General features: G+C 43.7%; 1 protein-coding gene across 2 annotated transcripts in view; it reads right to left on the bottom strand.

Annotated features, from left to right (window-relative positions):
- Positions 1-27,642, bottom strand: part of ST6GALNAC5 (ST6 N-acetylgalactosaminide alpha-2,6-sialyltransferase 5) — a gene marked incomplete at both ends in the record, with an annotated part of 177,491 nt that overhangs the window by 22,224 nt on the left and 127,625 nt on the right. The window contains one exon of one of the 2 annotated variants that reach the window (XM_082667006.1): positions 607-1,016. The exons of the other annotated variant lie outside the window; for it this stretch is intronic. Within the exon in view, the coding sequence (XP_082523132.1) occupies positions 607-1,016 (410 nt within the window). The remainder of the gene's footprint in view (positions 1-606; positions 1,017-27,642) is intronic. 2 annotated transcript variants of the gene reach the window in all.

The raw sequence follows: 27,642 nt of genomic DNA on the forward strand, positions 1-27,642 counted from the left end.
ATATCAAGTGAAGTAAGTCAGAGAAAGACAAATACCATATGATATCACGTATATGTGGAATCTAAAAAAATAATGTGAATGAACTTACTTATAAAACAGAAACAGACTTACAGACTTAGAAAACAAACTTATGGTTACCAAAGGGGATAGCGGAGGAAAGAGATAAATTAGGAGTTTGGAATTAACTACTACTATATATAAAATAGATAAATAACAAGGACCTAGTGTAGAGCTCAGGGAACTATATTAAATATCTTGTAATAACCTATAGTAGAAAAGAATCTGAAAAATAATATATATATAATATATGTATGTGTATATATAATATATATAAAAATTATATCTCTATAACTGAATCACTTTGCTATACACCTGAAACTAACACCTGAAACTATACACCTGAAACTAACACAACACTGTAAATTAATTATACTTCAATTTTAAAAATGGTTAAAAATTAAATTAAAGAAAAAGAAGCTTAAGGAGATGAGCTTATCTGACATAACATTAAAAAAAAAAAAAGCTTTGCTTTTGTTGAATCAGCCAGCAAGGGCATTTCCTCACCCTCCCCTAGACCCCGCGCACCCCCTGCCCGTGCCTCTGTACCTGTCTTTGCCGGTCTCGCGCTTGAAGAGCTCATCAAACTGCAGCATCTTGTGGCGCGTGATCATGAAGGCCTTCAGCCGGGGCAGCACCTGGCTCAGGAGCTGCAGGTTGTTGTATACCTGGCCCTTGCCGTCGCGCCGCATGTAGCTGCTGGGTCCCCAGAAGATGAACACGGTGCCCTGGCTGACGTTGAGCAGGTCGTGGCGGTTGCGGAGGATTCGCTGGAGGCTGGAATGCGCGATGACCCTGAGGCTGGTGCGATTGCCCACGTCGTGCCCGTAGCCGCGCGTAGGGGCATCATTCATGCGGATGACGCACTCAGTCTGGTCAATCCGGGGGCCTCGCAGGCTACGCAAGAGATGCCCCGAGCTCGTCACCAGGGCGCAGTCCCTGCAGTGCATTTTCAGGGGCTGCAAGAACGGGGAGAAGGACCCCATCAGCGGCAACACTCGCTTGGCACCAGCAGGTCACTTCCCTGCCTCCGAGGGCTGCCATCTTCGCTCTTCTCCCTCCTGTGCCGGAATACATCCCTTCTGCTATTACCTCATCCACCCCTACATTCTCTTCCAGACTGGTGACAGGGAGTACTGGACAACAGGGAAAGAGAGCCAGCGGTGACCTGTTGACCATTGGGCTCTGGGCTTTACTGATATTAATAGATCAAATCGTCATATCAACCCAGCAAGCTTGCTGTTACTGCCATTTTACAAATAATGATAACCCTAGGCTCAGAGATGTTGAAAAATTTGCCCAAAGATGCATAACTAGCAAGTAATGAAGTCATGCTTTCAAACCCAGGTCTTTCTGAATCCAAAGTTACCCCCAAGTTGAAGAAAAGACTATACTACAATTTGCTGTGACACTAGTTTTAATGCTCTTAACTCACCTTATTGGAAGTTAAGCATGTATCAGTGTTCTTGGATGCTGTACAAATATATTTATCCTAAATAGACATCGTACAAGAATCATGTGAGAAAAGACATGCAAATTGTAACCCCTTAGAAGCCATAATTTTGAAATGACAATTATGAGAGTTTCTCCCATTTTAAGGGGAGAGGGAGAGAAATTGAGTCAGTGTATCTTCAGAAATGTAAAGAAAGCCTCAAGCTCATCCACTGTGCTCGCGCCCTGTGGAAGGCCTGGCCCTATGGTGTCCACCAGGGACAACGCCAATGACAATGCTCATTTCAACATCCTGAACCAGTGATGTACTTTCTGAACACCTACGTTCTTACAAGTTAAACATTTCCCTGTTCATGTTTAATGAGAAATATCTCTCAGTTGCTGTTTGAAGATAATGTAATTAGGGCCGGAGGCCCAGGCCAGCAAGTGCACAAAAAAATGATAATCAAGAATGTTCTGAAGGACAGTTGCACTGTTAGATTTTCCCCAGAGCCTCTGCCCTTCCTCTCTGTTAACTCTGAACTGGACGCGCTGGCTCCCTGCAGTCTCAGAAAACTGGATCCAATTTAGTGCTGCGTATATACAGTCTTGTATTTACTCTGGGAGTTTCCTAAGCCATAGCTCTGTCTTCCGAACCAGACAGAGAGCACCGAGGGTGGTCACCTTCCCTCACTGCAGAGTGGCCAAGGGCACCCACATAGGATGGTCAGGCTTGTCTACACTACCTGTTAGCTATGGGACCTTGGCAAGTCACTAACCTCTGCAAGTCTCACTTTTCTCATTTTTAGCCGAGGATAATTGATGCCTCATTCCACTTTGATAGAATTAAAATGTACACAGTGGTAGGTTGAGCCATTTAAAATTGCCAATATTTGACCTGCGAAAGTAGCAATTGCATGGGGTTGAACCCAGTCCTTACCATAGGACGTGGCACGGCGTCATTCATTAAGTGAAGGCTGCTCTGGGGCTTTTCAGGCAGAGTGGAGTGCATGGTAGGTACGCACAACATCAGTGTGTACTGATTGCTCCGGGTTTCTAATTGACACATGGGCTTATGAAATGGCAATTCTACCACTGCAAATTCTCATCATTTCAACATCCTCATCATTTCTCATCTCAACAACCAGTTACTCTTAGGTGACAAATGTACTGGGCAGCAAGAATGCGAATGGAATGGAAAAACAGAACCCCTCAAAGTTTATACTTTACTGGGGGGCAGTAGGTCAGAGATGTGCAATGACGTGACACAATGGGGGGCTGTGCCGCACTGTTAGTAAAGGGGGCTGTTTAGAGCACAGCCGGGCTGGGGGCACAAAGGAAAGAGTGGTCAACTTAGTTAATATTTCTGATGTTCTCTGTGCCAGGCACTGTTCTGAGCTTTTTATATAATTGCATTAATTCTTCAACTAAACCTATAAGAAAGATATTACATCATCACCCCTGTTTTACTAAGGAGAATATTGAGAGGTAGAAGAGGAGCCCGGTTTGTTAGGGGGTGTTTGGGTTTTAGCATCCAAAGTCCTGTATCCTGGGAAAGCTCTACTCGTGTGAAAACATTCCTACAAAGATGACAGGGGCGTCTGCAAATAGCATGTGAGTAAATGATGATTAGGGTCAGGAGACCCAGGGTCTAAACAGACTTTATCACAAATTGGGTACTTAACTTTCTCACCCGTAAAACAAAGAGAGCGCCAACTAGACACCTGTGGCCAGATGATATTCATTCGTTCATTCATTTAACAGACACTTATTAAGCACTTAACACACCCCTGAGGTACCGTGTAACTCAGTCTGTTTGCTTAATAAGGTCACTTTGCAAGATTTAATTCCACTGGACCCAAAAGCCATTGGGACCTGCTTTTTCCCCTCAGACTCACCTAGAACTATTATCCTGAATTTTCCAGTTTGATTTATAATTTCAAGACATTGTGCTCATTTTTACTGGGGAAAAAATTCTAAAGAAAGGTCCCAGCATTTCTTTCCCCATAATTAATTATTCTGCTGTGATTCTCAGAGCATAGGCTGCTTGACAGGTGAAACTTGTAACACCTCTGGAGATTCCAAGGCCTCTCTCTCTCTCTCTCTCTTTCTCTCTCTCTCCCTCCCTCCCTCCCTCCCTCCCTCTCTCTCCCTCCCTCCTTCCCTCCCTCCCTCCCTCTCTCTCTCTCTCCCCACACACACACACTATGCCCATGTGAGGCCAGATGAGCACCCTTTCAGGGAAGGCCAAGGTTCCTGACTGTACCATACGGACCCTCTGTGATTACCGGGCACCACCAGAACATGCTGGGGTCCACCCAGTCCCAGAAAGCCCTCCCTCATGAGTCCTGCCCACCTGCCTTAGCTCTGAGGTATTGATTACCTCAGGCAGCAGCATCCTCTCTTTGAGTTGTACAGATGCACCAAACAATGCAAAAAAGATCTAAGTCTGAATTATGCCTTAAGCGCCTTTCGTTAAGTGGTGCCAATAAAGTGACAATAGCTGTTCTAAACAATGTCACACTTCCTGCAGTTGAGAAGAGCATGTACCAAAGGCTGAATCACTTCCAAAGGCGGAAACGAAGTCTCTTTCCTGCATTCAGAGGGACTAAGGATATCTTGGGAGGCAGAAGAGCTATACAAAGTGTGGGACCCAGGTTCTTGGGATGTTACAGTCCCCTGAGACAGCCATGTTCCTGCACATCGAAGTACCATTATCATCCTGAGTGTCTTAACGACATGGGTGAAAATACTCATGCCTTGGTGAGTTAAGATTCCTGATGTAGTATTGAACATGTTCTTCCCTTAAACACTCAGATGCTGGGTTGATGAATCACTCCGCGGAGCATGGGAAGGTGAACTTGGGGCTCTGCCAGCAGGCCAGGGAGATAAAACTCCACCGAGGACAGGAGAGGGGAGGTGGCTCCTGGTGGACTCACTGTCTACCTACGCCTTCTCTCCTACTTCTTTCTCACAGTATTCAGCTTCCCTGATTCTTAGGGACATTTTCCTTAAAGACTCATTTGGTGAGGGGTTCCGCCCTTTGTAGGAAACATGGGCACCCGTGTTAGGTCACTCCAACCTTGGTAATCTCTCTGGCTTCCTGACTTATGTAAGCACTCAATTAATACTAAATTGATTGATGGGTTGATAAGTGAGTGAATGAAAGCCAACCTCCAGGCTTCTCAGTCCTCTGAGAAAACCTCCATATATACAAAGAAGACATGATGTGATGCCCTAACCAACAATTCTCCTGCAGCCCTGTGTACTAATACCACGGGGAGAAGCAGGGGAGAGCACAGAGGAAGCTCTGTCTGCAGAGAAGGAGGCTGGACCATTTGCCTCCGGGCCACTCAGCCCAGGGAGCCACAATGGCCAGAGCCCAGGGCACTGCTTGCAATTAATGGCTGACTGGGAAAATGGCCCAGGACACAGTTAGGGCCATTAAACCCGGCTGGTTATTAATCCCCAGTAAGAGCTTGATGCCAAGGTCATTAGGGCTGTTGTGCAGTGAAAAATGCTCAGGAAAATCTACAAGGCACGGAGCAGTTACCTCTTCTCCAGACCACTGATGCTCAGAGCAGCAGCCCATGTCCCAGGAGTGCAGTGCACAGGAGACTATGGGGGCAGGTGGGTTGGCTTCTAGAGGAAGTGCGCGCACACACACACACACACACACACACACACACGGGCACACGCAATGCATCATCCCAGTTCCTAGGACAGTGGCTGCAACTCATTGGGGGCTTATGAATGTCTTAGAATATTGGGGATATTTAGAATATTTTAGAAGGTGTGAATAAACTTCTCTTTCCACCCCCGACTCCTGGGAAAAAAACCCCACAATCAGGGGTCGGGGAGAATGACAACTTTCATCACAACTTGCTCCTTTGGGCCGCGGCGACAGAAGCAATTCCTGCTTGAGAAAGCACACTCAGGGAATCCAGGTCTGATTTCTGTCACAGCCCGAAGAGCAAGAGCAGAAGGCATTCTCCCTGCGACCCAGTTGATGCCTCCTGAGCCTTTCTTAAAAGAACAGAACAGGCTAAGTCCAATTGAACTTGACACCTAAAACACTCAGTGACGTCCTTGCAAACATTTGCAGCACGGCAATCTCAGGCTTCACTTTAAAAAATTCTGATTTATTGGGCAGAGAGAAAGCCACCTCAGAACATAATGTCCATTAGTTTGGTAATGAGACCAGTCTTGCTCTGGGAGCTGATTGTTGGTCTGGAGCAAACATAAGATATATTAAATGGTTTCGCAGGTTTCAAGAATCTCTGCACTTTCCAATCTGATATTTTCCAGTAATTACTGGGCTTTTATTACCTGTCAACCTCCGTTTACCCTGACACTGGGTATAAACCGCTCTGGTTATTTAATACGATTCACTGGAAAAAGTGTTACTCTTCCAAGTTGTTCCTCTCCCTCTTGTTCAATGAAAGCCCTCCCATCAGCAAGAAGTCCTCCCCCCTTCACCAGAGCCACTTTCCATGATTTCCATCCACTGGCTGGCTAAGGATGAAGGAACTCCTTGGGTAGGAGGAAGTACTGAGCAGTGTTTAAAATATGGCCTTTGGAGTCATTGGCTTCGAACTTGCTTCTTCCACTCCTTAGGTGGATAATTTGGGGCAAATTGGCTTAGATTCTCTGAGCTCCAGTTTCTTCATCTGTGATCTGGATATAGTAAAGTCAGTCTCAAAGAAAAGGTTTGCTTTTTCAATTAATGGTGTGCCTTCCACCCAGCTGCTCAAGACAAAATTCAAGGATTGTTCTTGACACCTCTTTCTCTGCCCCCTACAACACATCCAGTCCTATTGGATCTCTCCTCCTATAGATGTCCCAAATCCTAGCTCTTCTCACCATCCCTGCTGCCACCCCCTTCATCAAAGCCACCATCATCTCTCTTTAGTTCCTGCTGCACACTTGTAACTCTTTACTTCCCTCATTCCATCCCTCCTCTATATTCCTGTCTCCACAAAGCTCCTGGGGTGACCTTTAATATGTAATTACCAGAGAGTTCTGTACAAGATGATGCCAATACCATACTGTTTGATTACTATAGCTTTGTAATATAGTTTAAAACCAGGGAGTGTGATGCCTCTACTTTTTTCTTCTTTCTGTTAATTACACTGCCATATCTCCATTTCCTGTTGTCTGACGTGATTTATATTATATAATATAATAATTTATATTATTTCCACACCCAGGACACTCTTCTCCTGGTCTTTGCATGATGACACTTTCACCTTCTTCAGGTGTTACCTCAAACCACCTCTCCAGAGAGACCTTCCCTGACCCCTTAATATTTCCACTGCCCTCCTTCGCCATCTTCTGTCACTGTCTCCATTATCCAGGCTTCTTTTTTTTAAACTTTTTTTTTTTTTTTGGTTGCACCATGCAGCATGCGGGATCTTAGCTCCCCGGCCAGGGATTGAACATGGGCCCCTACAGTGAAAGTGCCAAGTCCTAACCACTGGACTGCCAAGGAATTCCTTATCCAGGCTTATTTTTAAACTCAAGCATCACTACCTAAAATAATCTTAATTATGGCTTGTGTGTTTACATGTTTATGCCTTTCTCCCTTACTAGAATGTAAGCTCCAGGAAAGGTGAAGCTTTGTCTTGTTCACACTTTGTCTTCAGCCTCAAGAACAGTACCGAGAATAAAGAAAAAGTTCAACAAATATTTTTGAATGAATGACTGAAGGATAAACCATGTGGCACCTACCACAGTGCCCGGCACATCAACAGTATGAAAGAAATGTGCTTACTGTATTTGTGTCACCATTCTACTAGTAACCAGTCCCTGATATTATTTTTTGTCTGGGTGAGTAGGTTGATATATTCTAAAGCACAGTATTTGAATTCTCCTGCATATGTCATAACCACCTTCAGCACTAGGTGACCTTCAAAAAGAAGTCCAGGAAATCCCATTCGTTTTTTAAAATTTTTAATGCAATTGGATTCTATTTTTTTTTACATGTATTATATATTTTTAATGTCTTTTGACAACTTTATTGATATATAATTTACATACCATAAAATTCACTCATTTTAAATGTAAATTCAATGATTTTTAGAATATTTACAGAGTTGTGTGGCCATCACCATGATCTAATTTAAGGACATTCCTGTCATCCTGAAAAGATGCACATCCTTACCAACACTTGTTATTTTTTGTCTTATTGATAACAGCCATTCTTACAGATATGAGGTGTTATCTCACTGTGGTTTAGTTTTGCATTTCCCTGATGATCAGTGATGTTGAGCACCTTTTCATGTACCTGTTGGCCATCTGTATGTCTTCTCTAGAGAAATGTCTATTCAGATCCTCTGCCCATTTTTTCTTCCAGTTTTATTGAGATATAATTGACATATAGCACTGTATAAATTTAAGGTGTACAGCATAATGACCTCTGCCCATTTTTAAACTGGATTGTTTGTTTGTCTGTTTTTTGCTATTGAGTTGTATGAGTTCTTTATATACTCTGGATATTAACCCCTTATCAGATATATGATTTGCAATATTATCTCCCATTCAGTAGGTTGCCTTTTCATCTTGTTCACGGTTTCTTTTGCTATGCAGAAGCTTTTTAGTTTGATGGAGTCCCACTTGTTTATTTTTGCTTTTGTTGCTTTTGCTTTTGGTGTCAGATTCAAAAAACATCATCACAAAGACCTATGACAAGTAGCTAACCACCTATGTTTTCTTCTAGGAGTTTTATGGTTTCAGGTTTTATGTTCAAATCTTTAATCCATTTTGAGTTAATTTTTGTGTATGGTGAAGAGGGCTGTCCAGTTTCTTTCTCTTGCATGTGGCTGTCAAGTTTTCCCAATACCATTTATTGAGGAGGTTGTCCTTTCCCCTTTGTATATTCTTAGCTCCTTTGCTGTAAATTAATTGACCATAAATGCATGGGTTTATTTCTGGGCTCTCTAGTCTGTTTCATTGATCTGTGTGTCTCTTTTAATGCCAGTACCATACTATTTGATCACTATAGCTTTGTAATATAGTTTGAAATCAAGGAGTGTGATGCCTTCACTTTGTTCTTCTTTCTCAAGATTGCTTTGGTTATTTGAAGTTTTTTGTGGATCCATACAAATCTTAGAATTGTTCTCTTTATTTCTGTGTAAAATGCCATTGGAATTTTCATTGTGTTCTTGATTTGCATTTTCCTAATGACTAATGATCCTGAACATCTTTTCATGGTCTTATTTATGCCATTACTTTTCAGGTTTCTAATTCCATCTATTGTACCCTATCTCTACCCCAAATAAGTTCCACCACGGGTAGGTGATTCTATTGAACTCTAAGTCAACATTCTGTTGACTTCTGCAGGAGTCTTGTATGTGCAGGACCTACAAGCCAGAGGAGGGTGCAGAGTCTATGTGCATGGAAAATAGAGAGAAAGAGGGGCTTTTTAATCAACACCTTTAAGTCAGGAGAGGTAAATCCAAAGTGGAGAATCAGGTGAGCATTGTCTGGGACATATGTTTATATTTTGTAAAAATAGAACTGATTTTGTAAAAATAGAACTGATTTTGTAAAAATAGAACTACAATTTGATCCAGCAATCCCACTTCTGAATATACATATGAAGGAGACAAAATCAGTCTTTTGGAGAGATATCTACACTTTAATGTTCACTGCCACATTGTTCACAGTAGCCAAGATATGGAAACTCTATAAGTGTCCATTGATGGATGAATGGATAAAGAAAAATGACAAATAAAGAATACTATTCCACACAATGGAGTAGTATTCAGCTATGAAAAGAAGGAAATTCTTCCATTTACAACAACATGGATGAACCTAAGGGACATTATGCTAAGTAAATTAAGCCAGACAGAATACTAGATGATCTCACTTATATTTGGAATCTGGAAAGAAAAGTTGAACCCATAGAAAGAAAGAGTAAAATGGCAGTTGCCAGGGGCTGGGAGGTAGGGTAAATGGGCTGATGTTGGTCAAAGTGTACAAAATTTTATTTATAAGATGAATAAGTTCTGGGGATCTAATGTACAGCATGGTGACTGTAGTTAATAATACAGTATTGTATACTTGAAATTTGCTAAGAGAGTAAATCTTAAGTGTTCTCACCACATACACACACCCCCCACACACACAAAAGGTAATGTGAGGTGATAGACATGTTACTTAATTTGATGTGGTAACCACTTCACAATGTATATGTATATCAAATCATCACATTATATACTTTAAGTATATACAATATTATTTGTCCATTATACCTCAATAAAGCTGGGAAAGAAAAGAAAGCCAGATTTTGATAATTAAAGTTAGAAAATTTACCTAATCATAGTATATTGAAATGAGTTTTCTAGAATTACAGGATAGAACGAGTGGCAGAAATCTCAGAGATTAAGTGGCCCAGTAGTTCTCTGAGCAAGGTTCCTCAACCAGCAGCAACAACAAAGTCTAGAAACTTTCTGGAAATGCAAATTCTCAGGCCCCACCCTAGAACTTCTGAATCAGATGCTCTGAGGTGAGGCCCCGCAATCTGTGCTTTAGCAACACAGGTGATTCTGATGCATCCTCAAGGTTAAGAACCCCTGGACCAGGACAGTACCTTGATTTTATCAAGGAAGAAGCTGGAACTCATGAGGTTATGTGATTTGCTCAAGATCACACACTAAGGGCAGCACCTGGGATAAAACCCCAGGTCTCCTCACTCCACAAATCTAAGAAAATTCGCCTGTGTCCGTAGATTGTTCAAAATCACTGGGAACTCACTGAAAAGGAGTCATGAATTAATAGTTTACTTAAGATGGAACCTACAAATGGAAGTGATATGGTGGAGACAGTTGAATAAGAAGGAACATCCCTTATGTGATATGCTGCCCTCAGCAGGGCTGCCTGCCTTTGCACCACCTGCCTGCTTATTTGGAAGGAAGAAACAGGAATAGCTAGAGAGCATCCAAACCCTCTACTACAGGGAAGATGCTGATGCTTGTGTATGTCTGGGGACTGCTCTTGCCACAGAAGTTGGGCCACTGGGGCTTCTCTCCAGCACAGCCTCTCAGAGGCGTGGCCAGTCAGGACCCTCCTGTCTGTTGTGGGCTGAATTGTGTCCCCCTGGAAAACATATGTTGAAGTTTTAAACCCCAGTACCTGTGAAGGTGACCTTATTTGGAAAAAAGGGTTTTTGCGGATGTACTTAAGATGCAAATCAAGATGAGGTCATACTGGATTAGGGTGGGTCCAATCACTGGTGTCCTTATAAGAAGAGATCAGAGACACACAGAGACACACAGGCAGAATACTGTGTGGTGACCAGGCAGAAACTGCAGTGATTCATCTACTGGCCAAGAACTCTGAGGATTGCCCCCAAGCACCAGAAGCTGGAAGATGCGAGGAAGGATTCTTAGAGCTTTGAGAGGCAGTGGGACCCTGCCAAAACCTTGATTTCAGACTTCTGGGCTCCAGAACTGTGAGAGAATAAATTTCTGTTGTTTTAAGACACCCAGTTTGTGGGAATTTGTTTTGGCAGCTCTAGGAAACCAATACACTGCCCCCAACAAGTTCTTTACTCTCTGCCTTCCAGCCTCCCGCCAGTGCCCCAGCCAGTAAGGCTCTGTCCTGCAGCTTTCATCCTTATAATTCACTCTCTGCACAGCTGCCAGAGGGAGATTTTAAAGCATAAAGCACCTACTCCCACCTTTTTAGAAAAATAAAATCCAAATTCTTTACTTGGCTGGAGTCTTGCCTACCTCATGGACCTCAACTTGTTGCCTCATTCTCCAGCCCCACTGACCGCCGAGCTCCTTTCTGCTTCTGGGAGAGATAAGACAGTCCTTCTTTTGTCTCTGGCCTTTGCTTCCCCTGTTATTTACATGCCTGGCCCCTTCTCATCTCTCACATGTCAGATTAAAAGCCATCTCCTCCAGGAAGCCCTCCCTGACTGCTCTAATTGGAGGTGGCCTCCCTCACTTATTACATAACAAAGATATTAACCACTAATAACACTGACAAAATGTTCAGCTCGTGTAAGGCACTGTTCTAAGCACAGTACATGCATCATCCAACTTAATCCTGAAACAGCCTTGAGAGGCAGGTTCTACCATTGTAATTTTATCAGATGAGGAAGTTACACAGATTAGTCACCTATCATGATCTGTTTATTTCCTTCATGGCACTTTCCACAATCTCTAATGATTTACATTTTTAATTTCTTTATTGTCTGTCCCCACCACTAAAACATCAGTGCCATGCGGGCAGAGATCATGATGTATGCATGGCATACAACAGGTGCTCAAGAGATAAAGAAATCTCCTAATACATCACTACCTTACTTTTTCAGCAAGCAGTAGATTTTTCTCTGTCCAGAAGGGGTGTGGATGAGCTGTCAGCGAGACAACCCTGTTTCTAGAGCCCATTTCTTCTCTGAAATGCTGGTACAATGGTGATGTTACACCCTGACTCACTTCACAGCCTTTCAAATAACTCCCTGATGTGATTTCCTTCAAAGGTCACTCATATGCAATTATTTCCTCTAGGAGGAGATTGGATATAAAGGCCCCCTGTGCTCATTAAAACAAACAAAAAGCTCCATTTTCATTAGAGGAGTGAAAGTTAATGCTGCCAGACAAGCCTGATTCCACAGAACTGGCTTCTTTGGCCTCTGCTACACTTGAAAGTGACCTAAGGTAAATACGGCATGGCCTGAATCTGGGAAGAGCACTAATAATTGATGATCAAAGGCAAGGTAATTATGAGAACTCAGGAGTTCCACAAATAGCTTAGTTAAATGGAGGGAAGAAAGCCAAGGTTTCAGGTGACCAAATGAGAAAAAAATCTAATTGAACAAAACATTAAATTTATAACATTAAAGTAGACAGAACACTGTCTTGAGTCAGACTTGGGTTCGAATCTCAGTTCAGTCATTTATTGGTAGGTGCTTCCCTACTCTCAGTCTGTTTTCTCTTCTGTAAAATAGCCATAGTAGACACTAAGCAAGGAATAACTATTATTACTATCATGGCTTAATCATTATAGATAAAAAAGAGGCCTCCTGAATAACCTGCTTCATCCTCTCCCCTCGTGTCCGGTCACTCCCTGAGCCTGCGAACTCAACCTCCTTCACCTCTGTTGAGTTTGATCATTTCTATCCACCCATACATGGCTTCTCATTGACCCCTCCCTGGTTCAACCCACGATCTTTGCCCAGTCACTGCCATGTCTCTTAGCCAGTCCTACCACACCCATTCCTGTCTATTCCCCAGGCAGAGTGGCCTTTCTAAAATGCACATCTAATTAAGTCCTGCTTTCGTTTAGTGCCCCTATATGACCTCCATTGCTTTGAGGACGAGATCCTTCCAGTGGCTTACCAGGCCCTGATACCTTGCCAAGTCCTACTGTATGCCCCACTCTCTTGTAGATCTCTACACTCTAGTCACACTGACTTTGACTCTGTAGTTCCTTGTAGCCCCAAGTGGCAATATTCATAAGACTTTGCCTCAGGGCCTTTGCACGTGCTTTCCCTGGAACCTGATAACCTACCTGGCAGAGTTATTTTATGAGCTAATAATAACAACATTCAAAGTTTCCCTCCCCTGTATCCTCTCCCCATTTATGACTTTTGTAATTCTTCATCACTCGTTCAAAGTACCACTTCCTTGAAACCTTCCTTAAACTCCAAGATTAGCTTAGGATCCTGTTTCTTCCTTTATAATTCTCATCATATCTGCAATCATTGATTCAGTGTCTCTCTTCCCCACAAAATGGCAAGGTTCTTAAGAATTGAGTCTATATCTGCGTTGAGTTTAGGTCACCAAAATATCCCCAAGACCTAATATATAGTAGGTACTCACTAAATATTTACTGTACAAGTAATCAAACTAGCTCATGCAGCCGAGGGGGCCATTCCAGAACCAAGGCCTCTCCCAGGCTTTCTGTTTGGGTTTTCATTTCCATTGATAAGCTCAAGTGTAGACCAAGGAAAAAACTCATCCAAAATAGATTATTTACTTTGGTGCAAATACTCATTTTCCAGAATGACTCATTATTTGGGGTTCTGGACATTGACTAGTGCCAGGTAGCTAATAGCCAGATTGCATTGGTGTTGATACTCTGGTTCTTGGGCTGATGGTTTGTTTATTGAACTGCATACTTTAGGGGCTCTGAGAATGAAAGAATGGCCATCAGCAGCCTGGATAACTCAGCACCCCAGCTGGGAACACATGAGTAAACAAAATCGTAATCTTTCACTTTGCCAAGCTCAGTAACAGTGTCATGATGAGCTACCAGCAAAACAGCCATTAGTTAAATAAATAAAGCACAAAGCTAGAAACAGGATTGCTGATGCAGGCACAGTCTCCTCTTTTGCTGACCATTGATGGACATTATACATGATGCACACCCTGGGCCCCCTGCTTTAATTTGTTAAATATGATGCATCCTCTGGGCTGCATGACTTACTTTGTATTAGTGACAAATCACCTTTTCTTCTTTTCCCATTTCATTTGCTCACCAGATAGTTATTAAGCACCTACTGCCTGTGTAATGGGACCTCTTGGGCAGGCTGCCCATATACAACTGTCTTCGGTCCTCTGGTGATACTCAGACTCAGAGAGGAGACCTAAAGTACAAGGAAGCTGATTCCTGGCAAGAAGAGACAGCAGTGTCCCTGCTCCTTCAAGAAGCCTGGGGGTTGGTGAAGGCAGATAGGTTTGATAAGGTGAGAGAGATTCAGGGTTAAGAAAGGTTTCTTTTGGGGAGGTGCTTTTTTTTTTTTTTTTTTATAAGAAACAGGGGAGGGACTTCCATGGTGGCGCAGTGGTTAAGCTTCCAACTGCCAGTGCAGGGGACACGGGTTCGAGCCCCAGTCCAGGAAGATCCCACATGCCATGGAGCAACTGGACCCGTGAGCCACAACTACTGAGCCTGTGCTCTAGAGCATGCAAGCCACAAGTACTGAAGCTCCTGCACCTAGAGTCCATGCTCTGCAACAAGAGAAGCCACCACAATGAGAAGCCTGCACACCGCAACGAGGAGTAGCCCCCCTGCTCGACACAACTAGAGAAAACCCACGTGCAGCAATGAAGACCCAACACAGCCATAAATAAATAAATAAAAAGAAATAGGGGAGATTTTTACCTGGTCTTCTTTTCTTGATATTTGGCTTCATCTATTTATGTTAGATCTTTCTTTAGACTATGCTCAGGCATATTAGTGGATCCATAACTCCTGGCGACTTTCAGGACCTTGACTCATGGCCTCAGCCATCCACTCCACGGAAATGTCTCCCATATTCTGGTTCTTCCTCCATCTGTACCTGGATCCCAACTCCCTGCAGTCTTGTGGGTTATATTTATTTCTATTGAGGATACCAGTAAAAATCAGGTCCCATAAGTGCCAAAAGAACAACAACGATAGCTACCAGTCTTTACAGAGAAACTTTCTATATTGCCATTATTAAATCAGTTAACCCCAAAGTAAACTGGCAAGGTGTATATTACCATCTTGGTTTATATTATGAGGAAACAGAGGTTTGAGGTTAAATTGCTCAAGGTCATAGTTTCAAAGGCCCAGCCTGTGTTGGCACTGAGGTCAAACTCACTCCCAAGTGTGCGCACGCTTTGTACAGGACAGGACAGGCAAAGAGCTGAGTGGAAAGATTGCAAAGCAAAGATGATCAAAGGGTCTTAAAGGAAGATTAAAAGAAGTCTATGTAGGCAAAGGACTAGTTAGGTAACAAAAATGGCAGGAAAACATAGAAAGCATTGGAAAACAGAAATTGGAGACACTAGGTGACACAGTGGCTGTATGAGTTCTTAGTTAAAGAGAAATTTAGCAGAACAGCCTAGAATTCTGGAGGTATTCAGTGCAGGAACAAATGTTTCCACACCTCTCAAAAGCCATCAGTATATAACACACTGCATTATAATAAGTGACATTCATAATGGGGATCTTAAGTCTTCAAGAAAAGCTTAAATTAAGTTAAGCTTTGTTCACTTAGGTAGGAAAGTATAAAATCAATTTGGAAACTTCAAAAATAATTCAGACAAACACGATTTTGCACTAAAAGGGACTGTGCTTATGTTCTTTTAAGCTTCATTTGCTCATAAAACTCCTTCCTCAACCATGCTTCAAAATGAGGCGCTAGACAACTTTGAAAAGTTGTTGCTGAAGGGTAAATAAGCTCTTCTTTCCTCACTCGGGTGTGAGAGACTCTCCACCAAAATTCACGCTTTCCCTCCACAGTGTAGTCATAGACAGAAATGGCTGCCCAGTCAGGACTACATTTCTCGTCCCCATGCTTCTAGGGGGAGGCACGTGCCTCCCCATGGAATCGGAACAGAGGTCACTGAAGAAATCAAGCAGCAGGTGCTTTCTCCACTCTTCACCCTTCTGCTGCCTTGGTATACATGGCACCGAGAACTTGGAAGCGCTATGTCAAAGATGGCAGAGCCAACGAACAGAAAGAGACCAGGTCCACGAATCATTGTTTGGATGAGAGATATCAGTTACGCTCACTTTTTTGACTATGTGAGAAAAAAAAAAAACTGTCCTTTTGAGCCATGATGCATTTTTTGGATCTGTTTATGAAGCAGGCAGTGTAACTGTAACTATCACATCAGGCAGCCAGAAAACTTTCTTTTTTGCAGACTTATTTTACCAAGTGGCTAGAGTGCGGGAACCACGTTTTCTTTCTAAATTACAGCTCTGATGACGTCATTCCTGCTCAAAGATTTTCCATAACTCCCTGTTACTTACAGAGGGGAAGTCTACATTTCTAAAAGTGACCCTTCATATCTTATTTTTTACCGGTCCATTTCAAGAATGCTAAATTCCCCCAAACTGGACCACCACTCATTTATCCAAACGTGCCATGTCCTGGTCTTTGCCCACAGAGTGGCCGCCACCCCCAACTCCAGTCACTGAAAGCCAACCTGCCATTCGAGTCCTCCATTAAGGCCATTTGATCAACAAAGTTGTCCTTAATTCTGATTGTTCGGGTTCAAATCCCATCACTTACTAACTAGTGACCTTGGGCAGATTTCTCAACTTTCCTGTGCCTTAGATTCCTCATGCATAAAATAATGGTAAGGACAGAACCTCCCTCATAGGGCTGTGAAGGTTCATGAATCCACAGGGGAGCCGTAGCTTGCTCTTCAGTGAACTCATGAGCCCTCAGCGTATCTCACACTTCATACCGAAAATTATTTCTTCCCCAGTTTTAACCATTCTTGTGTCACCTCCTTGGGAGGCAGAATAACTTTTTAATCTTTGTGTCCCCACACCATCCCACAAGGTGACTTAAATACAGAAGATGCCTAATATGTGGTAGTTGAATAAATGAACATAGGAATTTCTAAAGCTGCAGGAACTGGGTTTCATCCTTCCATTCACCCATGATTTGCTCAGAGGACCATGATGTCTTCCTCTAGTTTGAATTCTAATCAGAGAATGACAAGGCTTCTTTTTAGTATCCTGAAGTTCTGAAGAAGCTTTGATCATTTTCTGACCTCCAGAGAAAGTATCCCCCCCTTGAGCACAGGGACCTGTTTTACTAGGAAGTTTGCTTCTGCTTTGAAGGTATGAAACTTAGTAAGTTGCTCTGGCCACGCTGAGCAGAGGTGGACATTTTTGTCTTTTGTGCTAATTCCTGGGCATGCCTGAGGTGTCTGAGTTACCCGGAGTTTGTCTTCAGAGGCTATAGGAGGGTTAAGTAATTTGAGTCTGGAAGGACTAAATATCCTTCAGAGCTGACAGCACAGGGGGCCAGGGCAGGAGTCAGTGCAGGAAGGCACTGGTAAATACAGAGCCTGACAGACGGGATTCCCCACTGGCCTGGCCCGGCTCATTCTCAGTCACACTCAGGGCTGACATGGTGTTTGTTTCAAAAATAAGACTTACAAAAAAAAGAAAAAAAAAGACTTACTCTTAGACAGAGAAAGACAAATATCATATGGTATCGCTCATGTGTGGAATCTAAAAATTGATACAAATGAACTTATTTACAAAACAGAAACAGACTCACAGACATAGAAAACAAACTTACGGTTACCAAAGGGGAAAAAGTTGGGGGGAAGGATAAATTAGGAGGTTGGGATTAACATAAACACACTACTATATATAAAATAGATAATCAGCAAGGACCTATTGTAATAACCTACATGGGAAAAGAATCTGAAAAAGAATAGACATATGTATATGTATAACTGAATCACTTTGCTGTTCACCTGAAACTAACACAACACTGTAAATCAACTAGACTCCAAAATAAAGTTAAAAAACAAAAACAAAATAAGACTTATTTATGACAGATGCCAGTATTGTAAATCAGTCTTCAAATGCGGGAGGACATGTCTCTCTAGAACACTATTGGTGTTTAAAGATATGAGAACAGTGAAACTCCTCCAGTCTTTAAATAATATTTGGTACTAAATTATCCCACCTCCGAATGGATTTTTCTCCTTGGATGGCACATAGGAGCATCAGCCTCAACACATCTGGCACTGAACGCATCTTCAGTCTCCCCAGAGCTGCCACTCTTCCTCTGTCTCAGTGAAGGTCTCAGCTCCACCCAGCTGCCTGTGCCAGAAACCTGGGAGTCCTACTGAACCCCTCCCTTTCCTTCTCCACCTCAACCAAACAATCCTTCGTCCTCAATTTCTCTCAATTCTGCTCACTTCTCTCCATTCTTACTGTAAACACCCCAGTTCAGCCCTCCACCATCTGCCACTTCAATTACTGTGACTCTAGTTACAACTGTGGTTTATTTGCCAGGGTCCCTTGCTAGACTACAAATGCCATAAGGATGTTGCCTCATCCAGAGCTTAGCCCAGAGTCTGACCCACAGTGGATGCTCAATAAGTGGTCACTCATCTCAAGTTCATGCTTCCAGCCATTAGAAGAGGCCAATGGGAAACGGACGTAGACCTTCACTCCTGTCCCCAGTTTCAGGTCCCCTGAGATGGGTCATAAGCCCCACATTTTAAGTATAAATCAACATGAACCCACTTCAATTTATCTTCAGTGTAAAGGGCAGTATTTATTTTTGTTGTAAGTGACCAGAGGGCAGGGAATATATCCTTTTGGGATTAATTGCATGATAGAAGCTTGAAAGGACCCATAAGCACTGTGCAGTGGAAGCTGGCACATTTTTGCTCTCCTCTCTGTTACTAACACTTATTGTTTTCTGTCTCTAGAGTGGAAGTGAAGGGGCCCTTTGTCAGCACCACTCCTCCAGGCTCCTTCCATCAGCTGGGGGAACATTCACACTGGAGCAAAGGGTTCTTGGGTAGCTGATGACCCCAAACACTGTATCCCTGCCTGAGACCTCTGTCTGCCTTTCTCTTATCACCTTAGGGATGGACAGTGGGGCCAGGGCCAGACTCCAAGAATATGTTTGGCAGCAGAACACTGGAACCAAACACATTCCCATTCATTCATTCATTAGTTCAAAATACATTTCTTAGTAGCTTACTATCTTCCAGGTACAATTCCACATGCTAAAGACATAAGAGTGAGCTGACCAGACAGAACCTCTGCCATGATGGAGGCTACATACAAACTGGGGGGACACATAGTAAACGGATAAATAGGTTGACTTTGGAGAGCACGGGATTATGTCAGCGGCTCCTTGGCACATGGAGCCAGGGCTATTTCCCCTGCCCCGGAAAGTCACTAAGTTTAGCCCTTTGAACTCCTCTCAATGACACCTCTGCAAGCCAGTGCCAAGGCTGGAATTAGGCTTCTGAGGTGAATCAGTCACAGCTCCACACAAAAGCAGCCCAGCCAGGATGCATATGTGGACTTTCTAGAAAGCAATTTTAAATGCAATCGGCCATGCTGTGCCCTTACATGGTGACAGTAGGATTAGCGAGAAGGAGGGGGAAATTAACTGAAGAAGAGCTGAGGCTGATCCAAAGCGCTCGCAGGGTCTGAGCACGAAGGTCCCCTCTGCTGCTAAGGAGGGCCAGGAGTCCCTCCTTAGTCATATTTCCCAGGGCTCTTTTCCCCATAACAGTGGCAGCAAACAAGTCAAAGGCAGTATGACATTTACAAGAAAGAAAGAGCATCCTCGGGAGGTGAAGGAACTTGTCCAAGGTCACAGAGTGAGTCAGCGTCAACGCTGGGACTAGAACTTGGGCTAAAACTTCCAGCCCAGTTTCCTTCCCAATATGCAATGCTGCCTCTTAACAGAAAATCTTAGGGGTGATACTCTTCCCCAAAACTAGTTTGGACAAGTGCCAGCCTCCCTAAAGAAATAAGTGCGCATTGTGATAGGAGACTGAACTGACCTGCCTGTATTTACACGTTTACTATTTTATCATCTGCTGAGGGGAGTGGAACCTCTGAGCCAGGTGGTCTTGGCAGGCGGGGCTCTGCAGTTGGAAAGGAGGAGACTGCCTGTGGGAGGAGGGGCCGGATGGGGGAGGGGGGCCTGGGTGATTTGACCCAATGGGTAGAGCCACCCAAGTATCTCACTGTGTCTACAGAAGCACCCCACGTTCCAGACCTTTCTTAACCATATTTCCTGATCAAAATCCACCTAGTCCATGATCCATCTTTTCCAAAACTATTCCAGGTATGCAGAGAAAGCTGATTTTCACCAAGTAAATTGTGTCCAGGTATAAGAATGGTTTAATTATAATCTCTTCAATTCCTTAAGCCAACAGAGTGACTGTGGTGGAATGTCAGGCATTTAAGCATCCTTGGAGTGGGACAGGGTGTGTGTGTGTGTGTGTGTGTGTGTGTGTGTGTGTGTGTGTATGAGACAGAGAGAGAGAGAGAGTTTTCAGAATAGATGGAACTTTTTCAGCACATTTCAATGACTATGATATTTATGCCTAAAATAAAGGGAATCCACAGAGGGAAAGCTGGGGACCAGGGGTGGGAGACAGAGGAAGTTAGAAGGGGCACAGGGCCTGGGAGGTGACCTGGCCAGTATTCAGGTGACATAGAAAGGCAGGTCACAGCTGGTGGGGTCAGAGGACAGGAAACGTCTGTGAATCCCTGCACTGGGAAGCTGGGGATCTGGTGCTCCATGGACTGTTACGGTCTGTGTTGGCTCCATCTAGGCAAGGCTTGGGACAGCTGTCTGTGCGGTGCCGCCTGCTGCCTGCAAGTACTGTGGACTTTATAAACAAAGATCATATCCTGGCCGGTCTCCACAGGTAGGTACACTGCCTCCTTTCTTCTATGCAGAGAGTTTCTGGGCCCCAAACGTCAAAATCCCCAGAAACAGACTCAGTCATTGAGATCTTCACTGGCCTTTGAGAGGTGAGATGCTCTCCCTACTCACAGTGATACACCTGCCATCTGAGCTCTGAGGTCCAGCGGGGACACGAGTTTCTCACCCCCGGGAGGACACTGCTTCCTGTCCTTGACCTTCAATGCATCCCACAAGGTTCTGTACTAGGAGAGAGGCTCTGACTGTTTGGGGGTATCAACATGAATCAACTCATTCATTCATTCCACAAGTATTTCCTGAGTGTCAGCTCTTGCCAGGGAGCACGTTTGATACTGGAAAGTCAACGGAAAGTAAAGTAGCTATGCATTTCTGCCTTCATGAAACATATGGTTTAGTGGAGGAAACAGATGTTAATCAAATAATTGCACAAATACATAATCATAAACTAATAAATGCTAGGAAGTAAAAGCATAGTATGTTATGAGAATATTTCTGGCGGGAGCTGACCCAGTCTAGTGTTGGGTGTCAGAATCCTGTGTGGTCCTGGCTTCTGAGATGCCCCCAAGCTCCCAAGCCCACACCATCCTTTCCTCCACTCCCCTGGGTCTGGACTGTGGCTAGTTTCTTGGGCTTTCTCAGAATTGTCACCGTGACAGTGACCCCTTTACCTGTGTGAGCTGTACGTAGCCAGCATTAGCACAGGACACCTGCTTAAGGCACCCAGATCACTCCCCCTTTTAAAATCATTTCACCTGCTTTGTAGCTCATGCCCTTCTAGCTGTCTCTGCACTGGCCCGATTCTGCTAGACCCCAGGCTCAGCCTCTTGCTTCTCTGCCCACGCTGTGTAAACACAGCATAATAATGCCGTGGGTACCAAAAAAAGCCAATCCTAAATTCTAACTTTGAAGGCTCCTGCCTCCCCCCTGCCATTATTTCTGAGCCTGCCCCAGATTTCAGGTCTGCTTTGATGGAGTTTCTTCCCAGACTTGTGTCATCCCACAATTCAGAATGGCCCTGGATTCCGTTACTGATGCTGCTGTGTCAGCACAAAGCTCTGGTTACCTTCCACGCCCCTCAGTGGGAGCCTGTGCTGTGAGGGCTTAAGTGGAATTTGTTAGCACATAGGCACTGTGGACTCCGGTGACCCTTGACAAAATTCTCTTCTTGATCAAACTCTAGCCAGGCTCCTCTGAGCCTTCTTCTGAACAAGGCTTTTCAACCTTGGCTCACAAAGGCTTGAACAAACACTGACATAGTTTCTAATAGCCCAAGGCTGCATCCCTAGGATTACCGTAGCTCCCCTTAAAGTGTCTGCCTGAGAAAACCCAAGGCTGCCACCTGAAGATAGCCCATATCTGAAGAGAGGGGCCCTGGAGGAGGGTGGAAGCCTAACTTCCATAAGTGTCAGTTAGGAAACCCAGCTGTGTTTCACATGGATCAAGTACCTTCCCGCTGTTGTCATTTTTCACTTCCCTGACTCTGCTGAGCCCTTGCTACTGCCCTCTCTACACCCTCATTCTCCCTTTAAAATGCCCAGACACCTCTGTATAAATCGAAGTTGGGTTCAGTTCACACTGGACTCTTTTCCCTATTATTTCCCCTTTTAATCAGTCTGTTACTGATTAGAATCCATCCTTATCTCTTTGCCTAGTGTCCAGCTTTGTTTATCTTTGACACTGTGAATGTGAGACCAGGGCACTGTAACCTTGTGCAGAGCTGTACCTAGAAATGTGCAAGGTACATTTAGTTAGTTACCCAGAAAAATGAGTTTCTGCTTATATGCAGGAAAAATTCCCAATGCCAAGGCTGCCATAACAGAATGCCAGACTGAGTGGAGTAAACAACAGAAATGTGTTGTCCAACAGTTCTTGAGGTTGGAAGTCCAAGATCAAGAGGTTGGCAGGGTTGGTTTCTTCTGAGGCCTCTCTCCTTAGCTTGTAGACAGCCGCCTTCTCACTGTGTCTTCACATGGTTGTCTCTCATTCTGTGTCCTAATCCCTGCTTCTTATAAGGACACCAGACATACTAGATTAGAGACCACCCTAAATCTTGTTTTAACTTCATTACCCTTTAGAGGTCTTAGCTTCAAATAGAGTTATATTCTGAGGCACTGCGGGTTAAGACCTTTAACATACAACTTGTGGGCAGTGGACACAATTTAGCCCATAACACCCAGTTTGACAAGAAATATTTATTCAGAGAGAACACAGATGTTAAAGGAAGAAAAATAGAAAGTTTCTAGGATATCATCTCCTTTAAAAGCGCTAATCCAGAGGACAGTCCTACTTTCAGATGCGAGAACAAAATGGGAGTAAGCTCTAACTACTCAAAAGAACTAAGTTTTTGTATTATTTTCCCCAACAGATGTAACTGAGTCTGATAAGTTAAAATATCAAAAAAGCCCAATTTTTATAATTGTTAGTTTTGTTGGTCCACAATGTGACCATACAGAGATAGAAGCGACAGAAGCCTCCTTCTTCAAGTTTCACGTGATCTAATTAACGAATCATCAATTCAGCCATGTGGCTTGAAAGCCTCGAGTCTGATAAGTACCTCTAGGTCCTGGATGCGGGCATTCATTTGAAGAACACTTGGAATCTAATACTGTTGCAACCAACTACTGCATTACATTGGCTCCCTTGGTCTGCATATTTTAGGGGTACAAACTTCACATGAGGAATCAAAACACTTTCTCAGGTCTGGAAAAATAAAATTGCAACCCAAGCATATGTCAGATGAAGCATGCTGTGTTTATAAGTCTCTCAGGAGCTCCGTTTTCTTAGGAAAGTTGAAGTTATATTACTAAGCAAGGCTTCTGCTTCAGTGAGGTGCTTGCTACCACCTTAATTTTCTGTTTTTATGGAATTGATGGCAAATGAAAGCTTCCACTAGAGCAATTAAAATATCACTCTCCTCAAAAGAGAGAAATGATGCAGGTTGGGCTTCTAGGAGCTGGCCACGTCCCAAATAGTATTTACCTAGATGTGCATTTTGTTGGCTGGAAAAAAAAATATTTTAAAGACAAACAGGGGTGTAGTACAGACTGCTGAATGGCATGAGAGCGTCTGTGTATGAAAGGCATTTCTATTCTTATTAGGAGGTCTGATTACACGGTTCTCAAATCTCCCCTTAAGCCTCCTGAGATGAGAGTGAGGTGCAACCTTGTAAATTGTCAGCACATATAAAGCTAAGATTTAGAGAGTGGTTTCCACTGTGCATCCTATAAAACATGTCCCACCAGGAAGATTAGTATCAATCACAGGCTTATTGGAGAGGGAGATGGGGTCCAATGATAACCTGGCACTATCAACTAGAGCAATGGTCCAAGAAGAAAAAGCAATCAGAGAGGAGAAAGGAATAACCAGACAGAAAGACAGAAATGGAACATCAGAGTGCAATGTATCATATTGATGAACAGGAGCTGTTATCCAGGACGAAGGCTCACGTGAACAATGCGGTTCTTAAACAATGGGTCTCGCCTACTGCTTAGCTTAAGGACAATGAGAGGCGACTTAAGAGTCACATCCGGTAGCCTGCCTCTGGCAGCGCCAAAATGTAATGACGTCATGATCACTCAAGAGTCTCACCCATTCAACTTGAGATTCATTTGCTAATTTCAGAGGCTTCTACAAGAGAAACCGGCATTGTGGTTTCACAGGTAACTTCATCCTGGAAAAGATAAAAGCAACATGATCCAGCCCCAACTAATTTGGTTTCTTGGATTCTGGTAGACTCATTCAAGTGGTTATTCCTCAGATGTGAGTGGATAAGGAAGGGATGAAGGAAAGGTCTGACTGCTTTTTAAAAAGGAGGCTGGTTTGACTGCTTTTTTAAAAAAAAGACTGATTTGAAGTTTTTCATGTCCTGGAATTCTTTGACACTCCTCTCATCAAGAGGTGCAGTCTAATTCCCCTTGTCCTAACTATGGGCTGAGCTTCCTGCCTTATCTCCAGTGAATGGAATGCACTAGGAGATGGTGGTATGGCTTCTGCCTGGCTCTCTGTCTTGGGACGCTAGACCCTGGGACCCAGTAGCCATGCTGTGAGGAAGCCCAGGCAACACAAATGCCATTTGTTGGTGTTCTGACCAATGGGTCCTACTGAGGTCCCAGCCAAAAGCCATCATCAGCCCCCAGGGATGTGAGGGTGCTTTAAATGATTCCAGCTCCAGACTCTGTCTGACCGCAATCATATGAATCATAAGGGAGGTCTTGGTGGAGATCTGCCTAGCTGGATCTAGTCAACCTTCAGAACTGAGAGATAAGAGTAGTAAATGGTTCTTGTGGTTTTACGCCAAGTTTAGGGTAGTTTTTTTTTACTAATACATTTAGTAAGAGACATGGCATAAACACCATTGGCCACTCTCTCCCAAACAATAGAACCGTAATCAGAAGGAAGTTGAAAAGATGTGGGAACTGCCTCATAAGTGCAACACCACAGACTCAAATACCTCTTAGAAGCACATTCTAGGCACTTTAAAAATACCAATTAAACACGAGAATTCCCTCCAAAGCACACCTGTCATCATTACATAGATCATAAGGAGACTCCGCAGTTTCTAAAACAGAAACAGACTCAGAGACATAGAATACAAACTTATGGCCATCAAACGGGAAAGGAAGTTAAATTAGGAGTATGGGGTTAATGGATACCAACTATTATACAGCAATATACGATAGATAAGCAACAGGATTTACTGTACAGCACAGGGAACTATACTCAATATTTTGTATAACCTACAAGTGAAAAGAGTCTGAAAAAAATGTATAACTGAACCACTTTGCTGTACACCTGAAACTAACACAATAATGTAAATCAACTATACGTCAATCCAAAAAAAACGTCCCCAGTCTCCTGTTCAGAGCCATTGCTGAAGTCTTTGCTCGGTGTTTCACAATCAAAGTTTTCTTCATCGTCAAAAGAGTACAGATACTTGGCTCAATTCTTTGCATTGTTTTGACAGTATAAACACAATCTGAGGGATTTTCATGTAGAATATGGTCTGAGTCTTTCTGCTAAACTGTTGCGTTGGCAATGTGGCCTGGTGTCTATGGTCTGATGCCAAGACCGTTTAGTTTTCAGGCCAGTTTAAAGTCTAAAACAGGAATTTGCAGGAGGAAAATGAATCATGAGACACTCCTCCATTTCCATAACTATGAACAAAATGGCAATAGTTAGGTCAAAGCTCCTTTGACAAGTTTTTTTTTTTTTTTTTAAATACGTGCCAGGGCTGCGGGTACCTCCAAGTTGGGTTTTCTTGCAAAAGGAAATAACCTCCCAAAACACTGTAATTGCAACTGGGCAAGAACTCCCAGCAACCCTTCCGCTACTCAGATTATTGTGAATGAAGGACTCAGGTGCCACTTTTCCATTAAGCTGGGCTATTATAAAGTCTGCAGAAGTTCCTCCAGGCCAGGCTTTAGAATTACCATGAAGCAGAGAAGGAAGATGGTGCTCGGGACAGTGTGGGGAACTTTCTGCTGGAGTTACTGTGAGAACTGCTTTCAGCTCTCTACTGCCCTTATCTGTGAAGATGCAGCTGCCTCGGTGAGAACTCCCGGGGGCTCGAGCCTCCTGTGCCACAGTGTGATGAGGACACAGCAGCAAAAGGAAACCTGGCTGGGCCGGTCCGCACTGCACTGGAGGGCTTTCTGCTGCCCCACGGCCCCTGCGCTCCGAGACACTTCGTGGGGACAACGAAGCACGCTGCCCCTTCTGCCTCACTCAGCTGGCAGGAGGGGACCTCCCCCTCCTTTCATGTGTGTTTTTCAAGGTTCCATGCCATTGGGCTGTGGGGAACATCTAATACTTCTGCTGCCTGTAACAAATTACGCTGGGGAAGATCCAGGTATATTTCCTCCTTGCCCCATCATCCAGAGGATGCGATTTCTTTACAATGGAATGGTTTAAGCAGAGATGGCATTTTTCCTTCCCAGAAGCTCAAGGGAATTTCTGTGGATTCACATCTTCCTGGGGGGACTTCAGAGAATTGAAGTGTCCAGTCAGCAGCCCTTTTGCACCCCCTGTCTCCAGCTCCCTGGGGAAATATGTTCATCTGTTATGTGATTTCTTGCTTTCCTGCTCGACGGGATGGTTTTCAGCCTCTTTCTTCTGGCAGTGCAATGAGAAAGAAGACAGTAGAGCATAATAATGGACTAATAACTATAATCGTGCCCCTCATTGAATGCTTCCAGGTACGTGATATGCCTGATCTAGAGCTCACTTCATCCTCAAAACTTGTGACAGGCTCTTCCCTTCTTCCCAATTACAGACCAGAAAACTGGGGCTTTCAAGAGGTTAAATTACTTTCCCAGGGATGGTCAGTGAGTGACAAACACCAGATTAGAACTAAAGCCCGACTCCCAGAGAGCCCAAAACTACGGCGCATAACTTGCCCTCTTGGGCATGACTGAGATCAAGTGTTTTGGAGCCAGAGTCCTTGTTGGTCTGTCTCACCCTCGCTGTGTGTTTTGCACGCATGGCTTTTCCTCTCCAGCCTCCATTCCCCATCTGCAAATCTGCACACAGTAACAGTTTCCTAGAGACCTGCCGCTTGGGGCTGTTGTGAAGAAAATGAATGTTTGTACCTGGCGCGGTACCTCGCGTGTGGTGAGTACTCAGTAGATGACTGCTGCTGTGACGAGTCTTCACTGTTTATAAGAGGTTTACTTATGATCTATAAAGGGATCAATCCTGATGGCAAGAGGATGAGGTTGCACCAGATTTTTCCAAGGGGTGACTCTTCCTGGAACTCTCCTTCCTCCCTTCCTCTATGTATATTTTCTGCACCCCTGACAGAATCTTCTTATTCTTATTCCATTATCACATCACAGAAGAAAACCCTGTAATTCAGAATCGAACAAAAACTGCTTGGTGCAGACAGTGCATCCCTGATGAGGTGCTGCATGGATCTCACTGGGGTGGAGGATTAAGCTTAGAAGTGAGCCCAGCTCTCGTCTGAATCAAAACCTTGCTTCTGCAGATGGAGG

This window comes from Grampus griseus, assembly GCF_964374135.1.
Source record: "Grampus griseus genome assembly, chromosome: 1".
Lineage (NCBI taxonomy): Eukaryota > Metazoa > Chordata > Mammalia > Artiodactyla > Delphinidae > Grampus > Grampus griseus.